The 21925-nt window shown below is 48.4% G+C and overlaps 1 protein-coding gene across 1 annotated transcript; it reads right to left on the bottom strand.

The window, feature by feature from the left end:
• Window positions 1-3436: 3436 nt before the first annotated feature.
• On the bottom strand, window positions 3437-9709 carry LOC135829303 (uncharacterized). Its single transcript, XM_065341706.1, has one exon. It carries the CDS (start codon window positions 9707-9709, stop codon window positions 3437-3439), a length of 6273 nt encoding a protein of 2090 aa, XP_065197778.1.
• Window positions 9710-21925: the final 12216 nt, after the last annotated feature.

The following is a 21925-nucleotide window of genomic DNA, read 5'->3' as shown; positions in this document are numbered from 1 at the left end:
GACAAGTTGCGCACGGTCTGCTCACATTCAAATACAGTGCTGCCAACAAATGACAGCGTGCAACAAAAAAGTCTTTCCTTGCAAGGGCACATTGTAGGCCATAACTCTTGAACGGCTAGTCAGATCGGGACACAATTTTCAGAGAATTTGCACCTATTCAAGCTCTTTCAACTGACGTAGCACTCAATCTGAATTTACAAATTACTTTTTTTTCAGCGAATTTTGGGTAGTCTGCCACCTTTTAAAAGTGACTTGTCCAGTTGGCCACTAGCGCGCTCTACATGTATAACGAAACATCTACAGTAGCAAGGGAAAATGTGGAAAATTGGCAAAAAGGTCGGGCCAATGGCATACGCGATTAAAGTCGCACGCAGTGAGTCGTACAATACTGTGCCTCCAATCACTGGATCCATTTTTGATTGGGCTCAGTTGTACGAATCCCCGCTCCACCGACATTCAGGGAATCTCAATTCACAGGCCGGCCCTGATGCGCTTACCATAGGCGACTAACAGTAACTACTGGTGCAGAAAGCTTTTATACTATCGTTTCGATACTTCAGTGTCAGTCATGACTAAACTTCTTGGCCATTCTAAACCCAATGCACAATGGACATCATAATACTGTACTGACACCAAGTTCACACTATTTTTACAAACACTGCTAATACACATCCGGTTACCAGCGTGTTGCTAGGTGCAAAGACATTACCATATATGGTCACTGGAGTCTGGAGTGAAAGAATCTGATGATGTCGATATCCTGGAGGCCTTGGCACGGGAAAGAGCTTGTTGTGACGGCCTGGGTGGAGGATAATCGGACAGAATGGGACGACATCCATGCACATGTACTGCGAAGAACATGTACAGTACACTCTCACCTTCACACAACCATGGCGATTTCCTTTTTCTGTGCCCTGTTCTGTGGCTGAGTGTGTCAGTCTTGTAGTGAACTAACACACTACAGCCCTGCCTCAGTTTGTTACTTTGCCTGACGATTGATAGATTCAAGAAACTGAGTATTTGCTTTCTCCATCAACCACCATGATTCCACAACGGCGCTCACCAGCCAACCTTGACAAGTAGTTGCCACAGAAGACTTTCAAGAAAGCGACACATCCATTTTGTACTCAGTCCCTTCATACAGGTGTCTCGGCGACTACCGCCGGGTATAGAACTCTCTTCAGTGAAGTTCAGAAGGTTGATTTTGTTGAATGGCTAATACATGTAGGTGGGCAAAAGCACCCCGGTTTTGTACCGAAAGGAGAAACATATTGCGCGCCCAAAGGACGAAGATTTAGGGCTAAGGAAGAGAGCAGAAAAGAGCAGAGTGCAAAGTGCCGTGATACAATAACAAAACAGAGTAAGCTGGTCATCTGAAGTGCTAGTGTTAGTAGTCACTAAATCAACGTCAACTACAATTATCAAGCCACATATCTGCAACGTCACGAGGGTGCTGGCAAAAGTCCTGCCGCCGTGCAGCCCAATACGTGGCTCAAAAACGTGATTTTTTTGACTTGCCGCGTGCTTGTGCAAAAGTCCTGCTGCACGGCGCTCAAAAACGTGATTTTTTGGACTTGGAACAAAATTCTGCACACTTTCGCGTGTTTCCATGATACGACAAGTTGCGCACGGTCTGCTCACATTCAAATACAGTGCTGCCAACAAATGACAGCGTGCAACAAAAAAGTCTTTCCTTGCAAGGGCACATTTTAGGCCATAACTCTCGAACGGCTAGTCAGATCGGGACACAATTTTCAGAGAATTTGCACCTAGCTCTTTCAACTGACGTAGCACTCAATCTGAATTTACAAATTACTTTTTTTTCAGCGAATTTTGGGTAGTCTGCCACCTTTTAAAAGTGACTTGTCGAGTTGGCCGCTAGCGCGCTCTACATGTATAACGAAACATCTACAGTAGCAAGGGAAAATGTGGAAAATTGGCAAAAAGGTCGGGCCAATGGCATACGCGATTAAAGTCGCACGCAGTGAGTCGTACAATACTGTGCCTCCAATCACTGGATCCATTTTTGATTGGGCTCAGTTGTACGAATCCCCGCTCCACCGACATTCAGGGAATCTCAATTCACAGGCCGGCCCTGATGCGCTTACCATAGGCGACTAACAGTAACTACTGGTGCAGAAAGCTTTTATACTATCGTTTCGATACTTCAGTGTCAGTCATGACTAAACTTCTTGGCCATTCTAAACCCAATGCACAATGGACATCATAATACTGTACTGACACCAAGTTCACACTATTTTTACAAACACTGCTAATACACATCCGGTTACCAGCGTGTTGCTAGGTGCAAAGACATTACCATATATGGTCACTGGAGTCTGGAGTGAAAGAATCTTATGATGTCGATATCCTGGAGGCCTTGGCACGGGAAAGAGCTTGTTGTGACGGCCTGGGTGGAGGATAATCGAACAGAATGGGACGACATCCATGCACATGTACTGCGAAGAACATGTACAGTACACTCTCACCTTCACACAATCATGGCGATTTCCTTTTTCTGTGCCCTGTTCTGTGGCTGAGTGTGTCAGTCTTGTAGTGAACTAACACACTACAGCCCTGCCTCAGTTTGTTACTTTGCCTGACGATTGATAGATTCAAGAAACTGAGTATTTGCTTTCTCCATCAACCACCATGATTCCACAACGGCGCTCACCAGCCAACCTTGACAAGTAGTTGCCACAGAAGGTTTATCTTACTTTTCCTCAGCGCCCAGGTCAACACACTTTCGTCAACACCGGGTTTCCGCACACAATCGAATCACAGTTCAGTTTTACTCCACTCCGGAGAACACAATTATTCAGACCCATGGAACATAGTAAAATCACAACAGCTACAAACTTTGTAGAATCTAGAGCTCAGGTCCAACACAACAAGAACCAAAACATTACCACCCGGCCAGCAACATGTGCATGCGAACAACAACTCACAGAACAAAAGGCACATGCTTCCAAAACCAATAGGCAATACACACTCCGGCCCGGCCGGCCCGTGTCACATATGCCAGCGATACATGCATAAAAGGAAGTACAGTGAGAAGGAAGTAACGCAGGTCACATGAAAGCGCGTAGCATTCCCACGTGTAAGCTAACACGCACCACAATCACGTATCACAGGCACAGGGCCTAGGCCTAGGGCCAGGGGACAACTACAAACTGTGCACTACGCACACATTCAAATACAGCTGTAGACACGCACTGCATAAATCTACAAGTACTCGTACAAACTGTGCAGGTCAGCGACACCTGCAGCATCTGCTGGAACAATGGCACAAGGGAGTACTAAGAGTAAGAAAACGTAACATTCCCTCCCTCATGAGCGAACGTGGGAAAACTGAGCGAATCTAATGCCTATACGATATTGGGCAAAACCGTAACTTGATACACGGCATTAACAACGGCGAGCATGCCAGTTAATGTCACTCATTGAGATCACTTAGCCGCACTTCGGCAGAGGCTGGGAGAGTCACCTTGACTGCTGACGGTTCCACATCTAGGGGCACCATGAGGTGGACGCTGCGCTTGTACACCTTCCCTTTGACCTTCACGTCCACTACGCGCACCTTCCCGTCTTTTCCAGGATACGTAGCGACCACTCGACCAAGCGGCCACTGAGTCCTTGGGAGCGATTCGTCCAGCATCATCAGGATTTTGCCGACTGTAACCGATGCACTATCACGGTGCCACTTCGTCTCCAAATTGGCTAGAGCAACAATCTCGCGGAGCCACCTCTTCCAAATGCGCTTCATCAGATCCTGAAGCAACTGCCAGCGACGATGCAGACCCCCCTCCGGGGTTGCTTCCAACGCTGTTGCAACTCTCGAATGGCCAACCAAGAAATGCAAAGGCGGCTCCAGGTCTTCACTTTCCTCCGAAAGCGTTGTCAATGGCCGCGAGTTGATGAGAGCCTCGGCCTGCACCAATACTGTCTGGAGCTCTTCTTCAGTTAAATCAGCCTTGTACAGCACAGTCTGGAGAACTTGCTTCATGGAGCGCACGATCCGTTCGAACACGCCGCCGAAATGAGGAGAACGAGGCGGATTGAATTTCCACTCAATCCCTTGGCCTGCATACTCCGATGCGAGGTCGGCATGGTCAAGCTGGGCGACTGCCTCCCTCAGCTCTCGCTCTGTCGCAACAAAATTGCTTCCATTATCAGTAAGCAACATCTCGGGTGTGCCGCGACGCTTGCAGAATCGCGTCAGGGCCATCTTGAAGCCAGTCGTGTCGAGAGAGGTAACCAGCTCCAAGTGACACGCTCGAGATTGCAGACACGTGAACACTGCCACATACCTCTTCTCTTGTGTACGTCCTCGACCTCTCTTCACTAGAAATGGTCCGGCGAAGTCCACAGCGGTGCGGGCGAATGCCAGAAGTGGTCCTTGCGTGCGGAGGTCTGGGAGAGGACCCATCCTGGGAGTGGCTGGTTTGCGCCACACCTTCTGACATCCCACGCAGTGGTGCCGATGTGACTTCACCATTTGCTTGCCTTTCACAAGCCAGTAGTGATCGGCGAGATTGGACAGGATGTGATTCGTGCCAATGCTGTGTCGGCATCGCTCATCCTCTCTCCGAATGATCAGCTCTGTCACTCGGTGTCGAGGTGGTAGAATAATTGGCGATCGAAACTCAGATGCCAAGTGGTAAGCCGTACGCAGTCTCCCACTAACTCTTAATACGGGGTATCCACTCTGTTCGTCGATGCGCGGTTGCAACTTGAGAAGAGGGGCACTGCTTGGCAACTCCTTCCCTTTTCTCAGCGTGCTGGTCACTTCACCATAGCTCTCATCTTGCGCACGCATGATCCAATAGTGCTCCGCTCTTTCAAACTCAGCTGGTGAGAGCTCGGGCACGGCAACCTCCTTGCTGTTCTTGATTGCAATCTTCACACGGGCGTCGCTGAGCGTTAGCTGTGGCAGTCGGCTCTTGCGGCGATTGTGTATGGCACGCATGCACCAAGCCGTGACCCGCACAAGACGGCTCCACGAGGAATAGTTGTTTGGACTTAGCCGCAACGGTGGTGACATCATTGCCGTCATCGTGATTTCAGGAGTCTTGAGCATTTGTGGTAGCTCCTTCGGCACAGCTATCCTGCGATCTGGCCATTCGCTCTGTTGCTGTGCCAGAAACGTTGGTCCATGCCACCACCTGCTCTCCTCTGCCAGCTGTGTGACTGTCATCCCACGGGTGGGGAGATCCGCTGGATTTCTGACTCCGGGAACATGACGCCAGTTCCGTGCCATAGACTGCTGTTGGATCTCCGATATCCGGTTGCCGACTTCCAGCTTGAACTTTCGGCTGGGTGATCGAATCCAATATTGGACATTCATGGAATCGCTCCAGTAGTGGCTGTCGGCTGCTCTCACACCAAGAGCTTCGCTAACGTACGTCCCAAGACGCACACCCAGGACCGCTCCCTGCAGCTCTAGCATCGGAATGGATCGACGCTTGATCGGTGCTGGTCTTGCCTTGGCCATCACCAGGGTAACCTTCGCTGTACCATCTGGTCGCTCTGCTCGGACGTATGACGCAGCGGCGTAGGCCCGTTCTGATGCGTCGGTGAACGTGTGCACACTCAGACCCATCGACGTTGTGCTATCTTGAAAACAGCGATCAATGCGTAGCTGTGTTAGCTTAGGCATCTCAGCAAACCATTCTTGCCAAGCTACCGCCGTCTCTTCAGGCAGTGGGTCGTCCCAGCCGAGCCCCGCAAGACATAGTTCCTGGAACAACAACTTGCTCCTGATGGTGAATGGTGCTAGTTGCCCTCTGGGGTCAAACAGTGATGCCATGCGACTGAGGACGGTGCGCTTCGTGCACGCAGCGGATGTGGGTTCCTGATAGTGAAACGTGAAATAATCTTCGCTGACCATCCACGTTACGCCCAGTGCCTTTTGTGAGGGCTGTCCAGACGACTCTTGTGCCGTTATGGACTTAGACGTGGCCGGCGCGCGGTGCTCCGGTGGAATTGATTCCATCACTGCTTCACTGTTGCTCAACCACTTCCGGAGATGGAAGCCGCCTTTCTTCAGGAGGTCTTGTAGCTGAGACCGAAGACGCATTGCTTTCTGGTCGTCAGGCAAGGACTTCAACATGTCGTCGACGTAGAATGCCTTGCGAACTGTGTCACTGACTGCTGGGTCGTAGTTCGCTCCGAAACGCTCGGCCGTCTCCAACAAAGCTCTGCCTGCTAGGTATGGCGATGCACGGATGCCAAACGCCAACCTGGTGAACTCATAGGCCTTGACTCCGTCCCCGGTCTTCCAAAGAAATCGGTGATATCTGCGATCTTCAGGCTGTAGTGACACCTGAAGGAACATCTCCGACACATCAGCAATCAGTGCCACGGGGTGCATGCAGAACCGGATCAGTACTGTGACGAGGTCATTCTGCAGTCGCGGCCCAGCGTACATGTGTTCATTGATGGACGTGCCGTTGAAGCGAGCTGCAGCATCAAACACAACACGGACCTTAGTTGTAGCCTTGTGTTCGCGGACTACTGCGAAGTGGGGCAGAAACCATTGCTCACGGCCACATTGCTGGACTTGATCAGATGTCAGCTCCTGAATGTACGCCTTCTGTAGGTACTCCTCTAGCACCTTTGCATAGCGAATCTGAACGGTTGGTCTTCTCTCTAGAGACCTCAGTAGCGAACGCAGCCGATCCTCGGCCTGCACTCGGTTGCTCGTGATCCGAGGACGCGCTCCATTCTGCCAGGGAATACCGACAACGAATCGACCATCTGCGTACCCTAGCTGCTGTCGAGTCATTTCCTCAGCATGGCGTTCGTCAGGTGACAGGTAGCTCTCAGCAGACGGTTGCATGCCGACCGCTTCCAAGTCCCAGAAGTTACGGACAAGCGAGTCGAGACCTGTCTGTGTTAGTTCCAGGGCATGATGGGTGTGCTGGACAGAGCTGTCTTGTATGGCTGAACCGAAACAGACCCATCCCAAGGGTGTGCGCCTTGCAATGGGCTCACCTGCCTTGCCAATCCGTTCTTCCTGTGCACTGTGCAGTGCTGCTGAATTTAGCCCGATTAGGATGTCGATGGCGCGTTGATTGCTTGCAGCAGGGAAATCAATGTCTGCTAGATGTGGCCACTGGTGACGCAGACGGCTCCAATCAGCAACGTGCACGTCGCTTGTGATCTTTGGCAGCACATATGCCTCAACTTCTGATATCTCCTGGCTGTCATATTGATGAAGGGACAGAGACACCACCTCTCGCTCGCCTGAGAGAACTTGACCGCCTAGCACACCAACATGCACTGGCTTGCGCTCTCCTCGCAGCCGTAGTCGGTGTGCAAGCCTCTCTGTGACAAAGCTGCATGTTGATCCAGAGTCAAGAAGGACGTTGGCTGTGGCAGTCACTGTTCCATTAGCGACCCTCACCGGTATCGTCATGAATGAGGTCAAGCCGGCCTCGTCGTCATTGGCTGGCTGGGATTCGCTGTTCACATGGTGGCTAGCCTCTTTTCGCGTTGGTGGTGATGGTGTAAAACTGCCTTGTCGTTCACGGTGCAGTAAATGATGATGCTTGCCTTGACACTCTCGGCACACCGCTGCCATGCAGTCTCGTGCCCAGTGCCCATTTCCCAGGCAGTTGACGCATAGCCGTAGGTTCCGGATCGTGTCATTTCTCTTTTGCACGGGCAGACTCTTGAATTCGCCACAATCTGCAATATGGTGTGCACCCTCGCACTTACCACAGGCATGGCTGTTGTCTGCATGCTGTCTTTGCTCTGAGGCAGCTTGCTCTTTTCTGGAGTTGCTGCGGCTGCTAGAAGCGACCAAGTTACGTTTCGGCCCAGGCTGTGACGAGTCGCTTGATCGTGGAGTCCCAGGACTGGAGATAAACGCGCGCTCCCTGACTCCATATTGCCTGCTGGGCAACGGCCGATTACTCTTGTTTTGGTGCTCCTTGGGCTGCAGTGATACTGGTGGGCGGTCTCCCAGGCCAATTCGTTCCTCAACACGCATCTGCTTCTGGACGTGTGTTATTAGGAATTGCGAGAATGCCTGTATGTCACAGCTGGAATCATCATAACGATCGAAGTAGCGTGCCAGGAGCCGTCGAGGAATCTTCCGGGTTAGCGCCAGGTATAACTCTCTGCCTGGCTGCACCTGGACTGCTTCCATGTTAAGCAGGGTATTGCGGAGCCGAATGGCGAACTTTTTCAGCTGGCTGACGTCACGCTCATTGGTCAAGACTGGCCACTCCATGAGCTCTCTTTCCTGGTTGTTCAGCTCTCGGTCTTGGCCACCGTACCAGCGTTCCAACTCGGCCATGATTACTTTATATGCGCCAGGTCCATCCAAGACATCAGCAATCAGCTCTTCTGCAGAACCATCAGCAAGGGCCTCCCTCAGATGCGCAAGCTTGTGGTTCTCCGACATCGCGTAACTGTCGTCAATCAGCCGAAGGAAACGCTGCCGCCACTTCAGGTAGCTTTTCACCTTCCCATCAAACTTGGGGAGCTCTAACGCCTTCAGGTGACTGGTAACAGCATAAGGCGAGTTCCATGGCATGAATCCAGGCGATGCCATCTGGTGTCCAGGCAGTGCCAGCTGAGGTCCAGGCAACAGTGTTTGCTTCGCTGGTTGGAACGGCACTGCTCCAGGGTTGAGTGAGAGTGTCTCAGTCATGGCACTGCACAGTGAAGCTGCTTGCTCGGCTTTGTCCTTGTTCTTCTGTTGTTTTTCCGATTTTTTCTTCTTCGGAGTCATCAGTCTTCTCGGTGCAGCGGGGCTTGGCTGGGCCTGTCCACTTGCTTCCAGCAGCATTGGACGCACGGCGCTACCAAGCACATGGACTTGCTGCAGCTGCTGCTGCCGTGGCGGCTGTGACGGCGGCTGCTGCTGCTGCTGTGACGGCGGCTGCTGCTGCTGCTGCATATGTACTGGCTGGGTAGTGCAGGCAGCTCCGCCTCTGGACACAACTCCTGCGTTGGCCAGAGCATGTGTAGCAACACGCCTGGAAGCAGGCCCATAGTGACTAACAGTACTAGTATCAGTGTGGCTGTTATCACTTTCACCACTACTGCCGGCGTTAGTTGTAGTTCCAGTAGTTGTAGAGTCACCAGCAGTGTCACTACTTGAGGCGCTACTGGATGACACATAGTGGTCTGACTCTTCAGACACACCGTCAACGACGTCCGGGACATTCTGCGATAGCTGAGCAGCTGCTGTTCCTGCTACCAGTGTATTCACATTTTCAACACTGGTGCGCGCGAGTGGTAACGGAGGATCAGTCGTAAACCTACTACCGGTAACTGCACTGTCCGACTCCGCTCGTGGTGGCATACAAGATCGCAGAGTCGCACTTGCGCCGTCACGACTTCGTTGGAAGACCACGTCCCCGTCCGAAGCAATTTCTCTACGAGGCGACGGGCTAGCTCCTGCCGCCGACTCGTGCGCAGATTCTTCTTCGGAACGAGCTTGCTCCAAGGCTTGCCGTTTCTGCAGGACAGCTAACTTACTCTGCAGAACTTGTTCCTGCAGTGCAGCAATCTCTTCTGCCACTCGCACTTCGGCCTCTGCCCTTTTTCTGGCCACTCGAGCTCTCTCCAATTCTACGAGTTCAGTGCTCCCAGGACTGGCACGAGTACTCGAGCGCTCACTTCCAGAAAATCCATATCGCCTGGGTTCCTTTCCTTTCGTCGATCTGTGGCTGATACGCCGCTCCTCACTCATGGCGACGACTCTCAGCAACCACGGAAAGGCAAAATGATCCCGTCGGAGGTGCCAGTTTATGTTACTTTTCGTCAGCGCCCAGGTCAACACACTTTCGTCAACACCGGGTTTCCGCACACAATCGAATCACAGTTCAGTTTTACTCCACTCCGGAGAACACAATTATTCAGACCCATGGAACATAGTAAAATCACAACAGCTACAAACTTTGTAGAATCTAGAGCTCAGGTCCAACACAACAAGAACCAAAACATTACCACCCGGCCAGCAACATGTGCATGCGAACAACAACTCACAGAACAAAAGGCACATGCTTCCAAAACCAATAGGCAATACACACTCCGGCCCGGCCGGCCCGTGTCACATATGCCAGCGATACATGCATAAAAGGAAGTACAGTGAGAAGGAAGTAACGCAGGTCACATGAAAGCGCGTAGCATTCCCACGTGTAAGCTAACACGCACCACAATCACGTATCACAGGCACAGGGCCTAGGCCTAGGGCCAGGGGACAACTACAAACTGTGCACTACGCACACATTCAAATACAGCTGTAGACACGCACTGCATAAATCTACAAGTACTCGTACAAACTGTGCAGGTCAGCGACACCTGCAGCATCTGCTGGAACAATGGCACAAGGGAGTACTAAGAGTAAGAAAACGTAACAACTTTCAAGAAAGCGACACATCCATTTTGTACTCAGTCCCTTCATACAGGTGTCTCGGCGACTACCGCCGGGTATAGAACTCTCTTCAGTGAAGTTCAGAAGGTTGATTTTGTTGAATGGCTAATACATGTAGGTGGGCAAAAGCACCCCGGTTTTGTACCGAAAGGAGAAACATATTGAGCGCCCAAAGGACAAAGATTTAGGGCTAAGGAAGAGAGCAGAAAAGAGCAGAGTGCAAAGTGCCGTGATACAATAACAAAACAGAGTAAGCTGGTCATCTGAAGTGCTAGTGCTAGTAGTCACTAAATCAACGTCAACTACAATTATCAAGCCACATATCTGCAACGTCACGAGGGTGCTAGCAAAAGTCCTGCCGCCGTGCAGCCCAATACGTGGCTCAAAAACGTGATTTTTTTGACTTGCCGCGTGCTTGTGCAAAAGTCCTGCTGCACGGCGCTCAAAAACGTGATTTTTTGGACTTGGAACAAAATTCTGCACACTTTCGCGTGTTTCCATGATACGACAAATTGCGCACGGTCTGCTCACATTCAAATACAGTGCTGCCAACAAATGACAGCGTGCAACAAAAAAGTCTTTCCTTGCAAGGGCACATTTTAGGCCATAACTCTTGAACGGCTAGTCAGATCGGGACACAATTTTCAGAGAATTTGCACCTATTCAAGCTCTTTCAACTGACGTAGCACTCAATCTGAATTTACAAATTACTTTTTTTTCAGCGAATTTTGGGTAGTCTGCCACCTTTTAAAAGTGACTTGTCCAGTTGGCCGCTAGCGCGCTCTACATGTATAACGAAACATCTACAGTAGCAAGGGAAAATGTGGAAAATTGGCAAAAAGGCCGGGCCAACGGCATACGCGATTAAAGTCGCACGCAGTGAGTCGTACAATACTGTGCCTCCAATCACTGGATCCATTTTTGATTGGGCTCAGTTGTACGAATCCCCGCTCCACCGACATTCAGGGAATCTCAATTCACAGGCCGGCCCTGATGCGCTTACCATAGGCGACTAACAGTAACTACTGGTGCAGAAAGCTTTTATACTATCGTTTCGATACTTCAGTGTCAGTGATGACTAAACTTCTTGGCCATTCTAAACCCAATGCACAATGGACATCATAATACTGTACTGACACCAAGTTCACACTATTTTTACAAACACTGCTAATACACATCCGGTTACCAGCGTGTTGCTAGGTGCAAAGAGATTACCATATATGGTCCCTGGAGTCTGGAGTGAAAGAATCTGATGATGTCGATATCCTGGAGGCCTTGGCACGGGAAAGAGCTTGTTGTGACGGCCTGGGTGGAGGATAATCGGACAGAATGGGACGACATCCATGCACATGTACTGCGAAGAACATGTACAGTACACTCTCACCTTCACACAATCATGGCGATTTCCTTTTTCTGTGCCCTGTTCTGTGGCTGAGTGTGTCAGTCTTGTAGTGAACTAACACACTACAGCCCTGCCTCAGTTTGTTACTTTGCCTGACGATTGATAGATTCAAGAAACTGAGTATTTGCTTTCTCCATCAACCACCATGATTCCACAACGGCGCTCACCAGCCAACCTTGACAAGTAGTTGCCACAGAAGACTTTCAAGAAAGCGACACATCCATTTTGTACTCAGTCCCTTCATACAGGTGTCTTGGCGACTACCGCCGGGTATAGAACTCTCTTCAGTGAAGTTCAGAAGGTTGATTTTGTTGAATGGCTAATACATGTAGGTGGGCAAAAGCACCCCGGTTTTGTACCGAAAGGAGAAACATATTGCGCGCCCAAAGGACGAAGATTTAGGGCTAAGGAAGAGAGCAGAAAAGAGCAGAGTGCAAAGTGCCGTGATACAATAACAAAACAGAGTAAGCTGGTCATCTGAAGTGCTAGTGCTAGTAGTCACTAAATCAACGTCAACTACAATTATCAAGCCACATATCTGCAACGTCACGAGGGTGCTGGCAAAAGTCCTGCCGCCGTGCAGCCCAATACGTGGCTCAAAAACGTGATTTTTTTGACTTGCCGCGTGCTTGTGCAAAAGTCCTGCTGCACGGCGCTCAAAAACGTGATTTTTTGGACTTGGAACAAAATTCTGCACACTTTCGCGTGTTTCCATGATACGACAAATTGCGCACGGTCTGCTCACATTCAAATACAGTGCTGCCAACAAATGACAGCGTGCAACAAAAAAGTCTTTCCTTGCAAGGGCACATTTTAGGCCATAACTCTTGAACGGCTAGTCAGATCGGGACACAATTTTCAGAGAATTTGCACCTATTCAAGCTCTTTCAACTGACGTAGCACTCAATCTGAATTTACAAATTACTTTTTTTTCAGCGAATTTTGGGTAGTCTGCCACCTTTTAAAAGTGACTTGTCCAGTTGGCCGCTAGCGCGCTCTACATGTATAACGAAACATCTACAGTAGCAAGGGAAAATGTGGAAAATTGGCAAAAAGGCCGGGCCAATGGCATACGCGATTAAAGTCGCACGCAGTGAGTCGTACAATACTGTGCCTCCAATCACTGGATCCATTTTTGATTGGGCTCAGTTGTACGAATCCCCGCTCCACCGACATTCAGGGAATCTCAATTCACAGGCCGGCCCTGATGCGCTTACCATAGGCGACTAACAGTAACTACTGGTGCAGAAAGCTTTTATACTATCGTTTCGATACTTCAGTGTCAGTGATGACTAAACTTCTTGGCCATTCTAAACCCAATGCACAATGGACATCATAATACTGTACTGACACCAAGTTCACACTATTTTTACAAACACTGCTAATACACATCCGGTTACCAGCGTATTTCTAGGTGCAAAGACATTACCATAATGGTCACTGGAGTCTGGAGTGAAAGAATCTGATGATGTCGATATCCTGGAGGCCTTGGCACGGGAAAGAGCTTGTTGTGACGGCCTGGGTGGAGGATAATCGGACAGAATGGGACGACATCCATGCACATGTACTGCGAAGAACATGTACAGTACACTCTCACCTTCACACAATCATGGCGATTTCCTTTTTCTGTGCCCTGTTCTGTGGCTGAGTGTGTCAGTCTTGTAGTGAACTAACACACTACAGCCCTGCCTCAGTTTGTTACTTTGCCTGACGATTGATAGATTCAAGAAACTGAGTATTTGCTTTCTCCATCAACCACCATGATTCCACAACGGCGCTCACCAGCCAACCTTGACAAGTAGTTGCCACAGAAGACTTTCAAGAAAGCGACACATCCATTTTGTACTCAGTCCCTTCATACAGGTGTCTTGGCGACTACCGCCGGGTATAGAACTCTCTTCAGTGAAGTTCAGAAGGTTGATTTTGTTGAATGGCTAATACATGTAGGTGGGCAAAAGCACCCCGGTTTTGTACCGAAAGGAGAAACATATTGCGCGCCCAAAGGACGAAGATTTAGGGCTAAGGAAGAGAGCAGAAAAGAGCAGAGTGCAAAGTGCCGTGATACAATAACAAAACAGAGTAAGCTGGTCATCTGAAGTGCTAGTGCTAGTAGTCACTAAATCAACGTCAACTACAATTATCAAGCCACATATCTGCAACGTCACGAGGGTGCTGGCAAAAGTCCTGCCGCCGTGCAGCCCAATACGTGGCTCAAAAACGTGATTTTTTTGACTTGCCGCGTGCTTGTGCAAAAGTCCTGCTGCACGGCGCTCAAAAACGTGATTTTTTGGACTTGGAACAAAATTCTGCACACTTTCGCGTGTTTCCATGATACGACAAGTTGCGCACGGTCTGCTCACATTCAAATACAGTGCTGCCAACAAATGACAGCGTGCAACAAAAAAGTCTTTCCTTGCAAGGGCACATTTTAGGCCATAACTCTTGAACGGCTAGTCAGATCGGGACACAATTTTCAGAGAATTTGCACCTATTCAAGCTCTTTCAACTGACGTAGCACTCAATCTGAATTTACAAATTACTTTTTTTTCAGCGAATTTTGGGTAGTCTGCCACCTTTTAAAAGTGACTTGTCCAGTTGGCCGCTAGCGCGCTCTACATGTATAACGAAACATCTACAGTAGCAAGGGAAAATGTGGAAAATTGGCAAAAAGGCCGGGCCAATGGCATACGCGATTAAAGTCGCACGCAGTGAGTCGTACAATACTGTGCCTCCAATCACTGGATCCATTTTTGATTGGGCTCAGTTGTACGAATCCCCGCTCCACCGACATTCAGGGAATCTCAATTCACAGGCCGGCCCTGATGCGCTTACCATAGGCGACTAACAGTAACTACTGGTGCAGAAAGCTTTTATACTATCGTTTCGATACTTCAGTGTCAGTCATGACTAAACTTCTTGGCCATTCTAAACCCAATGCACAATGGACATCATAATACTGTACTGACACCAAGTTCACACTATTTTTACAAACACTGCTAATACACATCCGGTTACCAGCGTGTTTCTAGGTGCAAAGACATTACCATATATGGTCACTGGAGTCTGGAGTGAAAGAATCTGATGATGTCGATATCCTGGAGGCCTTGGCACGGGAAAGAGCTTGTTGTGACGGCCTGGGTGGAGGATAATCGGACAGAATGGGACGACATCCATGCACATGTACTGCGAAGAACATGTACAGTGCACTCTCACCTTCACACAATCATGGCGATTTCCTTTTTCTGTGCCCTGTTCTGTGGCTGAGTGTGTCAGTCTTGTAGTGAACTAACACACTACAGCCCTGCCTCAGTTTGTTACTTTGCCTGACGATTGATAGATTCAAGAAACTGAGTATTTGCTTTCTCCATCAACCACCATGATTCCACAACGGCGCTCACCAGCCAACCTTGACAAGTAGTTGCCACAGAAGACTTTCAAGAAAGCGACACATCCATTTTGTACTCAGTCCCTTCATACAGGCGTCTTGGCGACTACCGCCGGGTATAGAACTCTCTTCAGTGAAGTTCAGAAGGTTGATTTTGTTGAATGGCTAATACATGTAGGTGGGCAAAAGCACACCGGTTTTGTACCGAAAGGAGAAACATATTGCGCGCCCAAAGGACGAAGATTTAGGGCTAAGGAAGAGAGCAGAAAAGAGCAGAGTGCAAAGTGCCGTGATACAATAACAAAACAGAGTAAGCTGGTCATCTGAAGTGCTAGTGCTAGTAGTCACTAAATCAACGTCAACTACAATTATCAAGCCACATATCTGCAACGTCACGAGGGTGCTGGCAAAAGTCCTGCCGCCGTGCAGCCCAATACGTGGCTCAAAAACGTGATTTTTTTGACTTGCCGCGTGCTTGTGCAAAAGTCCTGCTGCACGGCGCTCAAAAACGTGATTTTTTGGACTTGGAACAAAATTCTGCACACTTTCGCGTGTTTCCATGATACGACAAGTTGCGCACGGTCTGCTCACATTCAAATACAGTGCTGCCAACAAATGACAGCGTGCAACAAAAAAGTCTTTCCTTGCAAGGGCACATTTTAGGCCATAACTCTTGAACGGCTAGTCAGATCGGGACACAATTTTCAGAGAATTTGCACCTATTCAAGCTCTTTCAACTGACGTAGCACTCAATCTGAATTTACAAATTACTTTTTTTTCAGCGAATTTTGGGTAGTCTGCCACCTTTTAAAAGTGACTTGTCCAGTTGGCCGCTAGCGCGCTCTACATGTATAACGAAACATCTACAGTAGCAAGGGAAAATGTGGAAAATTGGCAAAAAGGCCGGGCCAATGGCATACGCGATTAAAGTCGCACGCAGTGAGTCGTACAATACTGTGCCTCCAATCACTGGATCCATTTTTGATTGGGCTCAGTTGTACGAATCCCCGCTCCACCGACATTCAGGGAATCTCAATTCACAGGCCGGCCCTGATGCGCTTACCATAGGCGACTAACAGTAACTACTGGTGCAGAAAGCTTTTATACTATCGTTTCGATACTTCAGTGTCAGTCATGACTAAACTTCTTGGCCATTCTAAACCCAATGCACAATGGACATCATAATACTGTACTGACACCAAGTTCACACTATTTTTACAAACACTGCTAATACACATCCGGTTACCAGCGTGTTTCTAGGTGCAAAGACATTACCATATATGGTCACTGGAGTCTGGAGTGAAAGAATCTGATGATGTCGATATCCTGGAGGCCTTGGCACGGGAAAGAGCTTGTTGTGACGGCCTGGGTGGAGGATAATCGGACAGAATGGGACGACATCCATGCACATGTACTGAGAAGAACATGTACAGTACACTCTCACTCACCTTCACACAATCATGGCGATTTCCTTTTTCTGTGCCCTGTTCTGTGGCTGAGTGTGTCAGTCTTGTAGTGAACTAACACACTACAGCCCTGCCTCAGTTTGTTACTTTGCCTGACGATTGATAGATTCAAGAAACTGAGTATTTGCTTTCTCCATCAACCACCATGATTCCACAACGGCGCTCACCAGCCAACCTTGACAAGTAGTTGCCACAGAAGACTTTCAAGAAAGCGACACATCCATTTTGTACTCAGTCCCTTCATACAGGTGTCTCGGCGACTACCGCCGGGTATAGAACTCTCTTCAGTGAAGTTCAGAAGGTTGATTTTGTTGAATGGCTAATACATGTAGGTGGGCAAAAGCACCCCGGCTTTGTACCGAAAGGAGAAACATATTGCGCGCCCAAAGGACGAAGATTTAGGGCTAAGGAAGAGAGCAGAAAAGAGCAGAGTGCAAAGTGCCGTGATACAAAAACAAAACAGAGTAAGCTGGTCATCTGAAGTGCTAGTGCTAGTAGTCACTAAATCAACGTCAACTACAATTATCAAGCCACATATCTGCAACGTCACGAGGGTGCTGGCAAAAGTCCTGCCGCCGTGCAGCCCAATACGTGGCTCAAAAACGTGATTTTTTTGACTTGCCGCGTGCTTGTGCAAAAGTCCTGCTGCACGGCGCTCAAAAACGTGATTTTTTGGACTTGGAACAAAATTCTGCACACTTTCGCGTGTTTCCATGATACGACAAGTTGCGCACGGTCTGCTCACATTCAAATACAGTGCTGCCAACAAATGACAGCGTGCAACAAAAAAGTCTTTCCTTGCAAGGGCACATTTTAGGCCATAACTCTTGAACGGCTAGTCAGATCGGGACACAATTTTCAGAGAATTTGCACCTATTCAAGCTCTTTCAACTGACGTAGCACTCAATCTGAATTTACAAATTACTTTTTTTTCAGCGAATTTTGGGTAGTCTGCCACCTTTTAAAAGTGACTTGTCCAGTTGGCCGCTAGCGCGCTCTACATGTATAACAAAACATCTACAGTAGCAAGGGAAAATGTGGAAAATTGGCAAAAAGGTCGGGCCAATGGCATACGCGATTAAAGTCGCACGCAGTGAGTCGTACAATACTGTGCCTCCAATCACTGGATCCATTTTTGATTGGGCTCAGTTGTACGAATCCCCGCTCCACCGACATTCAGGGAATCTCAATTCACAGGCCGGCCCTGATGCGCTTACCATAGGCGACTAACAGTAACTACTGGTGCAGAAAGCTTTTATACTATCGTTTCGATACTTCAGTGTCAGTCATGACTAAACTTCTTGGCCATTCTAAACCCAATGCACAATGGACATCATAATACTGTACTGACACCAAGTTCACACTATTTTTACAAACACTGCTAATACACATCCGGTTACCAGCGTGTTGCTAGGTGCAAAGACATTACCATATACGGTCACTGGAGTCTGGAGTGAAAGAATCTGATGATGTCGATATCCTGGAGGCCTTGGCACGGGAAAGAGCTTGTTGTGACGGCCTGGGTGGAGGATAATCGGACAGAATGGGACGACATCCATGCACATGTACTGAGAAGAACATGTACAGTACACTCTCACTCACCTTCACACAATCATGGCGATTTCCTTTTTCTGTGCCCTGTTCTGTGGCTGAGTGTGTCAGTCTTGTAGTGAACTAACACACTACAGCCCTGCCTCAGTTTGTTACTTTGCCTGACGATTGATAGATTCAAGAAACTGAGTATTTGCTTTCTCCATCAACCACCATGATTCCACAACGGCGCTCACCAGCCAACCTTGACAAGTAGTTGCCACAGAAGACTTTCAAGAAAGCGACACATCCATTTTGTACTCAGTCCCTTCATACAGGTGTCTCGGCGACTACCGCCGGGTATAGAACTCTCTTCAGTGAAGTTCAGAAGGTTGATTTTGTTGAATGGCTAATACATGTAGGTGGGCAAAAGCACCCCGGTTTTGTACCGAAAGGAGAAACATATTGCGCGCCCAAAGGACGAAGATTTAGGGCTAAGGAAGAGAGCAAAGTGCCGTGATACAATAACAAAACAGAGTAAGCAGGTCATCTGAAGTGCTAGTGCTAGTAGTCACTAAATCAACGTCAACTACAATTATCAAGCCACATATCTGCAACGTCACGAGGGTGCTGGCAAAAGTCCTGCCGCCGTGCAGCCCAATACGTGGCTCAAAAACGTGCCCAAAGGACGAAGATTTAGGGCTAAGGAAGAGAGCAGAAAAGAGCAGAGTGCAAAGTGCCGTGATACAATAACAAAACAGAGTAAGCTGGTCATCTGAAGTGCTAGTGCTAGTAGTCACTAAATCAACGTCAACTACAATTATCAAGCCACATATCTGCAACGTCACGAGGGTGCTGGCAAAAGTCCTGCCGCCGTGCAGCCCAATACGTGGCTCAAAAACGTGATTTTTTTGACTTGCCGCGTGCTTGTGCAAAAGTCCTGCTGCACGGCGCTCAAAAACGTGATTTTTTGGACTTGGAACAAAATTCTGCACACTTTCGCGTGTTTCCATGATACGACAAATTGCGCACGGTCTGCTCACATTCAAATACAGTGCTGCCAACAAATGACAGCGTGCAACAAAAAAGTCTTTCCTTGCAAGGGCACATTTTAGGCCATAACTCTTGAACGGCTAGTCAGATCGGGACACAATTTTCAGAGAATTTGCACCTATTCAAGCTCTTTCAACTGACGTAGCACTCAATCTGAATTTACAAATTACTTTTTTTTCAGCGAATTTTGGGTAGTCTGCCACCTTTTAAAAGTGACTTGTCCAGTTGGCCGCTAGCGCGCTCTACATGTATAACGAAACATCTACAGTAGCAAGGGAAAATGTGGAGAATTGGCAAAAAGGTCGGGCCAATGGCATACGCGATTAAAGTCGCACGCAGTGAGTCGTACAATACTGTGCCTCCAATCACTGGATCCATTTTTGATTGGGCTCAGTTGTACGAATCCCCGCTCCACCGACATTCAGGGAATCTCAATTCACAGGCCGGCCCTGATGCGCTTACCATAGGCGACTAACAGTAACTACTGGTGCAGAAAGCTTTTATACTATCGTTTCGATACTTCAGTGTCAGTCATGACTAAACTTCTTGGCCATTCTAAACCCAATGCACAATGGACATCATAATACTGTACTGACACCAAGTTCACACTATTTTTACAAACACTGCTAATACACATCCGGTTACCAGCGTGTTGCTAGGTGCAAAGACATAACCATATATGGTCACTGGAGTCTGGAGTGAAAAAATCTGATGATGTCGATATCCTGGAGGCCTTGGCACGGGAAAGAGCTTGTTGTGACGGCCTGGGTGGAGGATAATCGGACAGAATGGGACGACATCCATGCACATGTACTGAGAAGAACATGTACAGTACACTCTCACTCACCTTCACACAATCATGGCGATTTCCTTTTTCTGTGCCCTGTTCTGTGGCTGAGTGTGTCAGTCTTGTAGTGAACTAACACACTACAGCCCTGCCTCAGTTTGTTACTTTGCCTGACGATTGATAGATTCAAGAAACTGAGTATTTGCTGTCTCCATCAACCACCATGATTCCACAACGGCGCTCACCAGCCAACCTTGACAAGTAGTTGCCACAGAAGACTTTCAAGAAAGCGACACATCCATTTTGTACTCAGTCCCTTCATACAGGTGTCTCGGCGACTACCGCCGGGTATAGAACTCTCTTCAGTGAAGTTCAGAAGGTTGATTTTGTTGAATGGCTAATACAATCATGTAGGTGGGCAAAAGCACCCCGGTTTTGTACCGAAAGGAGAAACATATTGCGCGCCCAAAGGACGAAGATTTAGGGCTAAGGAAGAGAGCAGAAAAGAGCAGAGTGCAAAGTGCCGTGATACAATAACAAAACAGAGTGAGCAGGTCATCTGAAGTGCTAGTGCTAGTAGTCACTAAATCAACGTCAACTACAATTATCAAGCCACATATCTGCAACGTCACGAGGGTGCTGGCAAAAGTCCTGCCGCCGTGCAGCCCAATACGTGGCTCAAAAACGTGATTTTTTTGACTTGCCGCGTGCTTGTGCAAAAGTCCTGCTGCACGGCGCTCAAAAACGTGATTTTTTGGACTTGGAACAAAATTCTGCACACTTTCGCGTGTTTCCATGATACGACAAGTTGCGCACGGTCTGCTCACATTCAAATACAGTGCTGCCAACAAATGACAGCGTGCAACAAAAAAGTCTTTCCTTGCAAGGGCACATTTTAGGCCATAACTCTTGAACGACTAGTCAGATCGGGACACAATTTTCAGAGAATTTGCACCTATTCAAGCTCTTTCAACTGACGTAGCACTCAATCTGAATTTACAAATTACTTTTTTTTCAGCGAATTTTGGGTAGTCTGCCACCTTTTAAAAGTGACTTGTCCAGTTGGCCGCTAGCGCGCTCTACATGTATAACGAAACATCTACAGTAGCAAGGGAAAATGTGGAAAATTGGCAAAAAGGTCGGGCCAATGGCATACGCGATTAAAGTCGCACGCAGTGAGTCGTACAATACTGTGCCTCCAATCACTGGATCCATTTTTGATTGGGCTCAGTTGTACGAATCCCCGCTCCACCGACATTCAGGGAATCTCAATTCACAGGCCGGCCCTGATGCGCTTACCATAGGCGACTAACAGTAACTACTGGTGCAGAAAGCTTTTATACTATCGTTTCGATACTTCAGTGTCAGTCATGACTAAACTTCTTGGCCATTCTAAACCCAATGCACAATGGACATCATAATACTGTACTGACACCAAGTTCACACTATTTTTACAAACACTGCTAATACACATCCGGTTACCAGCGTGTTGCTAGGTGCAAAGACATTACCATTATATGGTCACTGGAGTCTGGAGTGAAAGAATCTGATGATGTCGATATCCTGGAGGCCTTGGCACGGGAAAGAGCTTGTTGTGACGGCCTGGGTGGAGGATAATCGGACAGAATGGGACGACATCCATGCACATGTACTGCGAAGAACATGTACAGTACACTCTCACCTTCACACAATCATGGCGATTTCCTTTTTCTGTGCCCTGTTCTGTGGCTGAGTGTGTCAGTCTTGTAGTGAACTAACACACTACAGCCCTGCCTCAGTTTGTTACTTTGCCTGACGATTGATAGATTCAAGAAACTGAGTATTTGCTTTCTCCATCAACCACCATGATTCCACAACGGCGCTCACCAGCCAACCTTGACAAGTAGTTGCCACAGAAGACTTTCAAGAA

This window comes from Sycon ciliatum, chromosome 13 (assembly GCF_964019385.1).
Source record: "Sycon ciliatum chromosome 13, ocSycCili1.1, whole genome shotgun sequence".
NCBI classification, from domain to species: domain Eukaryota; kingdom Metazoa; phylum Porifera; class Calcarea; order Leucosolenida; family Sycettidae; genus Sycon; species Sycon ciliatum.
The sequence above is the reverse complement of the archived record's forward strand: the minus strand, read 5'-3'. Positions and strand labels throughout refer to the sequence as shown.